This window comes from Pangasianodon hypophthalmus, chromosome 18, assembly GCF_027358585.1.
Source record: "Pangasianodon hypophthalmus isolate fPanHyp1 chromosome 18, fPanHyp1.pri, whole genome shotgun sequence".
In the NCBI taxonomy this organism is placed as follows: Eukaryota; Metazoa; Chordata; class Actinopteri; order Siluriformes; family Pangasiidae; genus Pangasianodon; species Pangasianodon hypophthalmus.
In genome coordinates this window covers 654,001-664,380 of record NC_069727.1, presented here as the reverse complement: position 1 = coordinate 664,380, position 10,380 = coordinate 654,001, and the positions used below count along the sequence as shown (strand labels likewise).

The following is a 10,380-nucleotide window of genomic DNA, read 5'->3' as shown; positions in this document are numbered from 1 at the left end:
AGCCGCTATGTGTGAATGCGCCGACATCTTAGTTCTCGTGTGTGTGTTTCTGACAGGAATTTCATTCATGGAATGTTAGGAAAGGTGAGTCCACATAAACCGTGACAGTAACTGGGTGTCCTGCTAAACACTTTATACCTGTGTGTGTCTAAGAATCTGTATATCGGAGAGTTAGGAGAGAGAGCAGCTCTGTGTTTGTGTATGTGTGTGTGTGTGTGTGTGTGTGTGTGTGTGTGTACATTTAAATTTATTCATTTAGCCGAAGTGTTTATTATACACTGGAGCTGTCGAGGGTTAAAGGTCGAGCTCAAGGTGGTGCTGGGATTTGAACTCACAACCTTCTGATCAGTATATAAATATTTATGTATTTTTTACTGCCTGAGATGTTCTATAAGGACATTGACCACAGATTCATCACTACAAGAGCCACTCACTCAACTCAAACACACATCATCACATTATACTAAAAATAATCAAAGCACTTTTATTTCATTAAATGTATAAAAATAGATGATTGTTACATAATAGCCAAAAGAGCAAATAAAACTATGCGTAATGCAAAATATTTACTTGTTCTCATTCTGGAAAGTCACATTTGCTTGTATATTGTTTATTAAGATGTAATATTAAAATTAACTGGCCATCACTCTTTTAAAAAGTGAAAATATTGAATTAAACCTGAGATTATAAAACAAAAATCTGAGAATATTGAATGAAACCTTAGAAAATAAAACAAATTCCTGAGAATAAGGAAACAAACCTGAGAATCCTGAATGAAACCTGAGAATTTAAAATGAAAATCTAAGAATACTTAATAAAACCTGTATATATTTATTTATGATAATTGCATATACTATATCTGGCTTGCAACATAGCCAGCTACCTAAAAATTACAACAATAAAAAATGCAATATAGCAAGCTACCACATAACACTCTTATAGATCGCTTACAAATAGTCAGCAAACTTACAGGCATATCTTTCTCCAAGGCAACGACTGTTTGTGAGCTGAATTGAAGCCGATGCTGCACGTTGACTGTTACCAAACTAAATCAACACAGCGTACGGAAGAATAACAAAACTGCAATATTGAAAATGGCCACTAGGTGGCGGCTATACACCATGAGCAGATAATGGGCAGAACAGAATTCTCTAATCCAGTTCAACTATGGTTTATAGATAAAAGAATAGCATTGAACATAAAGGTAATTGTGTCTTTTTTTAAAAATTAATAAACAGGTGATGATTTAAGAAATAAAAAGTGTTGTAAAAGAAAAGCTGGAGACATTGCATTAGGTAATATGAAAGGTGATTTAACTCTCCCTACTCTATTTGCTAATAACTAAGGGGAAAATGAACACAGTTCAGAAAACATGAAATTTTTGGAAGTATAATAAAATCATTTTTTGCATTTAAAAAAGTGTATTTTCCTGAGAAAAGGCCTTTGGTGGCGTGTCTCAGTCACATGGTCCCTGTCTTTCTGAGATTTCTCCTCCACATCATCATATTCTGTAAAATAAATACATTTATCTCTTTAATATATCCTTTGTATTGTATTAATTGTTATGTAAAACCTTAAAAATACAGTAAATGATGCACTGTGTAGGAATGTCTTTAATATTCTAACAATAAAAAAGTGAAAAAAGGCCATTTATCAATTCAGGTTTCTTAATATTAACACAGGCCATGTGTATAAGATGTGGAAGTAAATGAGACATAAATATAGGTCTTATCTAAACTGTTTAATAAATATGGCTGCACTTGTTAAATGACAGAATGGAGATTACAAAACAGAAAGCTGATATTTATATTATATATCGTATATAATATAGTCCCGCTTTAACTTTGCTGCCTTTGCACTCACGTACATTACCAGAATAAACATCTCACTCACCTTCTGTCTCTCCTACATCCTGTTCCTCAGTGATGACATCATCATAATCTTCTGGACTGTCTACTGAAGAAATAAATGAATAAGTAATAAAGCACTGTGTGTGTTGCTGTTATAGTAAAATACTGAGTTACAGGGTGGTGTGATGAAGCTGAGTTACTGCTACCACCCTAACGTTGATCATTTAACTATAACAGCATGTCCCTAAGTGTTTTATTCCTCTTATACCATGGGAATTTGCCAACAATTGCAGTTTTACATTTAATAAAGAATTAGATGTGACACTTTTTATCCATTTATAGTTACAGATAATGTTGTAGAGCTTTCGAAAAATAAGTTCCTTTTCTCACTTATGTCATAGCAGCTATAAACAGTGGTTCCCTCACCACCTTATCTTTTTTTTTGTCTATTTCCAGAAACAAAACTGACCTGTGATGATGTTTGGGTTTGTTTCCATGGTAACTGCATCATCATAGTTCTCGGACACGTCCTCTGTCAGAATGTAGAGATAAAAGCTATTAAATCCAAAATAAGGACAAATTGGATGCTGCTGTTATAGAAAATTAATCAAAACCTTCTGACCAATCAGAATCCAGAATTCAACGGCGATGTACTAAGGTAACATTAGGCAACAAAATGTTACTTTTATTTTACAATTTTTTTTTTATACTTTATTTAATTTTTTTAATTTTAGATAGAAACTGACCTGTGATGATGTTTGGGTTTGTTTCCATGGTAACTGCATCATCATAGTTCTTGGACACGTCCTCTGTCAGAATGTAGAGATAAAATCTATTAAATCCACATTAATGTCATTAATGATCATTTGGATGCTTGTGGATGCAATACTGTCACATTATTATCATACCTGTCAGTATAACTGACTTCTGATCAGCTGTAATGGCGTCATCATAATTCTCTGCTTCATCCTCTACACCAAAACACAGATATTTAAAGAGATTTAAAGTTTACTGAAGTGGCACTTTGTACACTGTGTATTTGATGACACAATGCAAAATGACATCGTATACATGTAAAAAATGTCACTACACACAAAGCAATAAATAAACTTATTTGCAGTATGTGTGTTTAATTTATACTGCTTTCTAAAACAAATCCCAAAACAGAAGCACACCATCCACGTTATCAGGGATCGGTCCAGCAGTGACGGCATCATCGTAGTCCTCTGGTGGGTCAACTCTTCCTGTATCACCTAAATGAAATAAAAGCAGAGGGTCTGTACAAACAGCTCCATCACATTCTGACCTCATGGTTTAATGTGAAGTCAGTAAATTTATGTGATCAGTTAACAACTTTCAGTTAACGGAGTTAGACAAACTCACACTCTGGCCTTTTTTACCTGAGAGAAGCTCATCATCCACCTGCTCATACCCAGAATGCTGTTCTTCAGAGAGGAGACTTCCTGTTAGAGGAGAGCAGGACAGTCATGAGACGTGTTCAGAAAAGCAGATATTTCACACACACAAACACACACACACACACAGAGAAAGAGAGAGAGAGAGAGAGTGAGAGAGAGAGAGGGGCTCAAATTCAGGAAAACACACATTCAGTATAAAGTGTTTAGCAGGACATTTAATAACCATCAATGGTTTATGAGGACCCTCCTTTCCAAACATCCGTCCAATAAAATATATGTCACAAACACACATGGATATTCACACATAGACACACAGACGGACGGACACACACACACACATACACACACACACACTCACACAGAGGGAGGGAGAGAGAAATGCACCTGTGCAGGAAAACACACACACACACACACACACACACACACACACATGAAAACATGTACTGCGAGAGAGGGGGGGGATGCACCTGTACAGGAAAGTGCACATGCACAAACGCACACACACACACACATTTGCACCTGCACTAAATCAGAAGCTTTAATAGATGTTTATCAGCAGAAGTCTGTCTCTACACCACATGTACTCTAACTGCACATTTCCTCTCACACACATTTAGCTTATTTTTATTTGTTTGTCATAATATATGTACATATACAAATATTATATTATACGTTATACACCGATCAGCCATAACATTATGACCACCTGCCTATTATTGTGTTGGTCCTCCTTTTGCTGCCGAAACAGCCCTGACCCGTCGAGGCATGGACTCCACTAGATCCCTGAAGGTGTGCTGTGGTATCTGGCACAAAGACGTTAACAGCAGATCCTTTAAGTCCTGTAAGTTGTGAGGTGGAGCCTCCATGGATCGGACTTGATGGCCAGCACACCCCACAGATGTTCGATTGGATTGAGATCTGGGGAATTTGGAGGCCAAGTCAACACCTTGAACTCTTTGTCATGTTCCTCGAACCATTCCTGAACAATTTTTACAGTGTGACAGGGCATACCGTTGCCATGAAGGGGTGTATCTGGTCTGCAACAATGTTTAGGTAGGTGGTATGTGTCAAAATAGCATCCACATGAATGCCAGGACCCAAAGTTTCCCAGCAGAACATTGCCCAGAGCATCACACTGCCTCCGCCAGCTTGCGTTCTTCCCATAGTGCATGCTGGTGCCATCTCTTCCCCAGGTAAACGATGCACACGCACCCGGCCTTCCACATGATGTAAAAGAAAATGTGATTTATCGGACCAGGCCACCTTCTTCCATTGCTCCGTGGTCCAGTTCTGATGCTCACCTGTCCATTGTAGGCACTTTTGGCAGTGGACAGAGGTCAGCATGGGCACTCTGACAGGTCTGTGGCTACACAGCCCCATACGCAGCAAGCTGCGATGCACTGTGTGTTCTGACACCTTTCTATCATAGCCAGCTTTAACTTTTCAGCAGTTTGTGCTACAATAGCTCTTCTGTGGGATCAGACCAGATGGACTAGCCTTCACTCCCCACGCGCATCAGTGAGCCTTGGGCGCCCATGACCCTGTCGCTAGTTCACCGGTTGTCCTTCCTTGGACCACTTTTGGTAGGTACTAACCACTGCATACAGGGAACACCCCACAAGGCCTGCCGTTTTAAAGGTGCTCTGACCCAGTCATCTAGCCATCACAATTTGGCCATTGTCAAAGTCTCTCTAAACCTTACGCTTGCCCATTTTTCCTGTTTCCAACACATCAACTTCGAGAACCGACTGGCCTAATATATATCAACCCTTGACAGGTGCTACTGTAACAAGATAATCAATATTATTCCCTTCACCGGTCAATCGTCATACGTATATATATAAAATATTTGATTTATTTGTATGCACTCAGCAAGTATTAATACAGGACATAAGTAATAGAGATGCAGAATACAGAAAAATACATCATCTTACAGTTAAAACATGGGCTGTATCAAGATGATCAAGTATATAAATAGAAGCTCCTTCTCCATATATGACGGCTGCCAATGATAGCAGACACTGAACAATATTTTGCTAGCTGTTTAGCTCTCCTTTTAGGCAGCGCTACCAGCTGTAAGCCCCTGATGACCAGTCTGTGGACATGTCCTAGGCTGCCGTATATGAAGACCAAAAGTCTACACTTGTAGCCGAGCTCTGAGATGTTATTCAGGAGTGGTTAGTACTTAATAACCTTAGTCCTAAAGGCTTCCTCAAGGCTAGAGTCAAATGTGCAGCCTACCTCTAGGACAAATACCTGTCTGAACTCTTCATTTAAAACAACAACATCTGGAGTATTAGCAGAGAGATGTGCAAAAATGAATGAATGATTGTTACAGAGGTTGAACATGGCAGCTTTCACACAAGAATGCTTGTACATTTTCACAGAAGAAGGTAAATGGATTGATATTTCTTCTGTTATGAGCTCTACTATTCTATGTATTCACTCACACACAGACACGCACATACAGAGGGAGGGAGAGAGTACAGGAAAGCTTGCAAACACACACACACACACACACACACAGAAATGCACACACGCACACACACACACACACACACACACACACACACACACACACACACGCAAACTCGCGCACACAGAGGGAGGGAGAAAGTACAGGAAACAGCAAAGGAAAGCGCACACACACACACACACGCACCAAATAAGGCTTTAATAGACATTTATCAGCACATGTACTCTACCTGCACATTTCCTCTCACACACATTTAGCTTATTTTTATTTATACACACATAAACACAAGCCCCGGGAGAGAGGGGAGATGCACCGGTACAGCAAAATGCACACGCGCATACACACACACACACACACACACACACACACACACACCTGCACTAAATCAGAAGCTTTAATATATGTTTATCAGCAGAATTCTGTCTCTACACCACATGTACTCTAACTGCACATTTCCTCTCACACACATTTAGCTTATTTTTATTTATTTGTTGTAAGGAAATAAATCACACTGGATTTTGGGGAAAATGTTGCTTTAAGCACTGAGTTTGCATTGAGGTGTGTATTTTGTATTGAGTGATTTGATCATTTGCATGCAGTGAATTTCAGCTACAAGTTTAAATAGAATACAATAAGTGTGATGTAGAACAGTCCACATATCACTCACCTCTTTGACTGGAGCTCGTGCTTCTTCTAGTGATGTATCTGTGGTTGATATCTTCATAGACTGCCTCAGGCTGAGTCTTACGCCTCCTCTTAGAGACAACTGGGAGTGGATCATAATAATAATAATAATGCATTCATACACAAGTGTTTTCAAAATACAAGACAATTTTTAACACCGCAATAAAACAGAATGAGAAAATAATTAAATGTTTTTATGAATAAATGGTGAGATTTTAAATAATAATATTCTTACAATTCATTACAAAATAAAGAAAATAATATGCAATTTTAAAGCTTTTTGCCATAGAAACAAAAATTTGACCTCATCCAGGATTTTGGTATAAAGAGCAAATTGGTGTTCTTCCTGATTTACATTCATAAAAAAATTTAAGAACCTCAAAAACAGAAACATTATGAGCAAATAAGAGGATTTTAAAAGAAGAGATGAATTGTGATGTGAATCTTTTTTCTGCGTAAGAGATTCTGGCAGCATCTTTCTGACCGTCTTGTACAATAGTAATTATACTGTGGGGTCGGACAGATAAGAAAACACTGCAGTAATCAAGTCCAGCTGACTTAAAGGCATTTACAAGTATGTCTCGTACCTCTCCTGAGCACTCTGGTCTGGTAAAACAGTACCAGCAGAAGCACTAAGGCCAGGAAGAGCAGCGTTCCCAACACAACGAGAACCAGTGGAGGGGTGGATGGAGCTCCAGGTGATGTAGGATTTGAAGCGGCTCTTACTGAAATCAAAAACAAAGAAGAGGATCTTGATACGACACTGTAATCATAAATATTTAGAAAGATGGTCAACAGTAACAAATATTGTACCTGTTTTGGTGGTGGAGGTGGTTGTTGAGGTGGATATAGTCTATTTAGAAGGCAAAGTTCTAGTTAATAGGTTAATATTTTCTTGTGCATAGAAATTTAGATCTGAAGGGGGTAAGATTATGAATAAAAGTTATCAAGTCTTAACAGTGGGAGAAAAGTGTAATGAGTGGAGACAGAAAGCTGAAAAGTTAGCACACCCCTCTGACCTGCACAGGTGACTCCAGCATGAGAGCAGTCAGTGTGTTTCTTCAGGGAATGATGACAGTCCCACAGGTGAATCTCATCCCCTCGACACTTCACTCTGTTCAGCCAGATAGTCCCTTCTCCAGCACCGAACGGAACATTCCTATCAGCACTCAGCGCCGACCCACAGCCCAGCTGTCTGCACACCACCTGAGCGTTCTTGATGTTCCACTGATCATCACAAACAGAGCCCCACGTAGCGTTATGATACACCTCCAACCTCCCAGAGCGGCTTCCCTTTCCTCCACTCAGCCTGAGAGGCCAGTGCTCTACATCACACACATCACACATGAGGAAACACACCAACGCTGAATAACAGCTCCAGTCACACAGCTCACTACAACACAATGATACATCAACAAGAACTGACCATCATCTATTAAAACCATCTTATTCCTGAACACTGCTGAATTCTGAATTGTGATTGGTCAGAAGGTGTTGATTAATTTTCTATAACAGCAGCTCTGACTGTAGTGCAGCTGCAAATCACAGGTTTATAGTAGTGCACTCGTTTGCTTGCCTTATCTTTTCTATAGTAACAGCTCAGTCACAGGAACTTGTATGAAGGATGCTCGACATAAAAGATAAACATGTGTAATCATTCATATGGAGATGTTTATTTAACATTTATGGAAAGAGTCAGTGCTTTGTAACAGTCAGAGTTAAAGCTGTTCATAGCTTTCAGTTCAGAATTCTACACAGTCATTCCTCAGCACCAGACTCGAAAGCTGAACCTGCTGGGCCTGAACACCTCCCTCTGCAATTGGATTCTGGACTTCCTGACTGGAAGACCTCAGTCAGTCCAGATCAGGAACAGCATCTCCAACACCACCAAATTGAGCACTGGGAACTGAGCACTATCGGGACATCATCAAGTTCGCCGATGACACAACCATGGTGGGTCTCAAGAATGACGAGTCAGCATACTGACAGAAGGTTCAGCAGCTAACGGACTTGTGCAGAGCCAACAACCTGTCCCTGAACATGGACAAAACAAAAGAGATGGTTGTTGACTTCAGATTTAGCACAGAGCTGAACATCAATGGCTCCTCTGTGGAGGTCAAGAGCACCAAATTCCTTATCAAGAGCATCCTGAGCAGCTGCATCACTGCCTTGTTTGGACCATCTCCGATTGCAAGACCCTGCAGCAGATAGTGAGGACAGCTGAAAAGATCATCAGGGTGTCTTGTCCCTCCATCACAGACATTTACATCACACACTGCATCCGAAAAGCCACCAGCATTGTGGATGACCCCGTGCACCCCTCACACAAACTCTTCACCCTCCTGCCGTCTGGCTAACGGTACTGAAGCATTCTGGCCCTCACGACCAGACTGTGTAACAGTTTCTTCTCCCAAGCCATCAGACTCCTCAATACCCAGAGACTGGACATGTTATGTTATGTTTACATTCACACAGCATTTTTACTATGATAATGTTATTCTTTTTACACTACCTAATACATCTGACACTTTATCCACACTAGAACTGTGTACTGATCGGTGCTGCACTGTCTGTTACTGTGCCGACTGTGCAGTTTTAGTAATTATTGTACTTTCTTGTGCTGATTGCACTCGTTTGCACACGTGCACTTGATATATTCCTGTGTACCTCTTATTTAGTTCTGTGCAGTCTCCTGTAGTTCTGTGTTGATTAATGTAGCACCGTGGTCCTGGAGGAACATTGTTTTGTTTCACTGTGTACTGTACCAGCTGTGTAATGGTTGAAATGACAATAAAGCCACTTGACTTGACACTTGACTTGCCAGAGGAGTTTACTATGAGGAATAAAAAACTTTAGAACATGCTGGTAAAGGAAAGAATCAACTTCTGGGTGGAGACAGTAACTCTTTCCTTAGCAAGTAACTGATGTAACAGTTTTGAGTGTCCTTACTTGAACAATATTTCTGAAGAGGAAATGAAGAACACGTCCCATGAGTACGTAGAGATGTTCCATTTTCTGCAGTAATAAAATGCATGAAACAGATTTTTCTCTCATTCTTATTTTATAGCTGGAATATTAATACAAATTCTACAGCAATGTATAAACTAGTAAAAGAATCCTCTCTTAATAATAATAATAATAATAATATAGCTAATTATGATTATTTTTTCTAAATGCAGCAGTTTACCTGAGCAGATGACTCCAGCATCTTCATGATGACCACAGTTATTTACACTCCACCCTAGTGACCTACAGTTCTTCAGTGTCAACTCTGATGCACTACAGTCCAGTTCATCCATCCAGATTGGTCCTGATCCTTGTCCAAAGTGAGCAGAACCCACTGTGTTTACAGGCTCCCCACAGCGCAGCTCTCTACACACCAGCACTTATTTTTTATTTTTTAGTCGCATTGATTTCACTCTGTCATATCGTCCCGGAACTAAGAACAAAAAACCTGATGCTCTATCAAGGCAGTTACATAACTCCAGTCAAGGGAGTGAAACCAAACCAGTCATCTCTCCATCCCGAATTGTGGCACCCATCCGCTGGGGAATTGAGGCAGTGGTCAAGCAGGCACTTCAGACTGACCCAGATCCCGGAACAGGCCCTGCAGGACTCCTATTCGTACCCAAAGCTGTAAGGTCCCAAGTGCTTCAATGGGGACACTCTTCGCACCTCACTGCTCACCCTGGGTATCAAAGCACTTATGAGTTCCTCCACAGATGTTTCTGGTGGCCTGGTATGTCCAACGATGTGAAGGGGTTTGTGGCAAGCTGTTCCGTGTGTGTCCAAAGCAAGAATCAGCAACAACAACCACAAGGTCTCCTGCACCCTCTTCCCATCCTGAATCGCCCTTGGTCCCATCTCTCACTGGACTTCATCACAGGCCTGCCCACCTCTAAAGGTAACAGTGTAATTTCAGTTGTTGTGGACAGGTTCTCTAAGGCCTGCC

The 10,380-nt window shown here is 40.3% G+C and overlaps 1 protein-coding gene across 1 annotated transcript; it reads right to left on the bottom strand.

Annotated features, from left to right (window-relative positions):
- Window positions 1-588: 588 nt before the first annotated feature.
- Window positions 589-7,873, bottom strand: LOC117599502 (antigen WC1.1-like). Its single transcript, XM_053241604.1, has 11 exons — window positions 7,855-7,873; window positions 7,461-7,753; window positions 7,242-7,281; window positions 7,016-7,153; window positions 6,412-6,510; window positions 3,251-3,313; window positions 3,026-3,103; window positions 2,759-2,821; window positions 2,320-2,382; window positions 1,894-1,956; window positions 589-1,508 (listed from the first exon to the last, which is right to left on the bottom strand). Exons 1-11 carry the CDS (start codon window positions 7,871-7,873, stop codon window positions 1,399-1,401), a joined length of 1,029 nt encoding a protein of 342 aa, XP_053097579.1. The 3' UTR covers window positions 589-1,398.
- Between the last annotated feature and the right edge of the window lie 2,507 nt (window positions 7,874-10,380).

What these genes read in the sequence shown, in the direction of transcription:
- LOC117599502 (XM_053241604.1), bottom strand. An exon ending in CACGAGCTCCAGTCAAAGAG is followed by an intron (nt 3,314 to 6,411) that starts GTGAGTGATATG and finishes CTCCTCTAACAG; the next exon opens with GAAGTCTCCTCTCTGAAGAA. An exon ending in GATCCCTGATAACGTGGATG is followed by an intron (nt 2,822 to 3,025) that starts GTGTGCTTCTGT and finishes GTTTTGGTGTAG; the next exon opens with AGGATGAAGCAGAGAATTAT.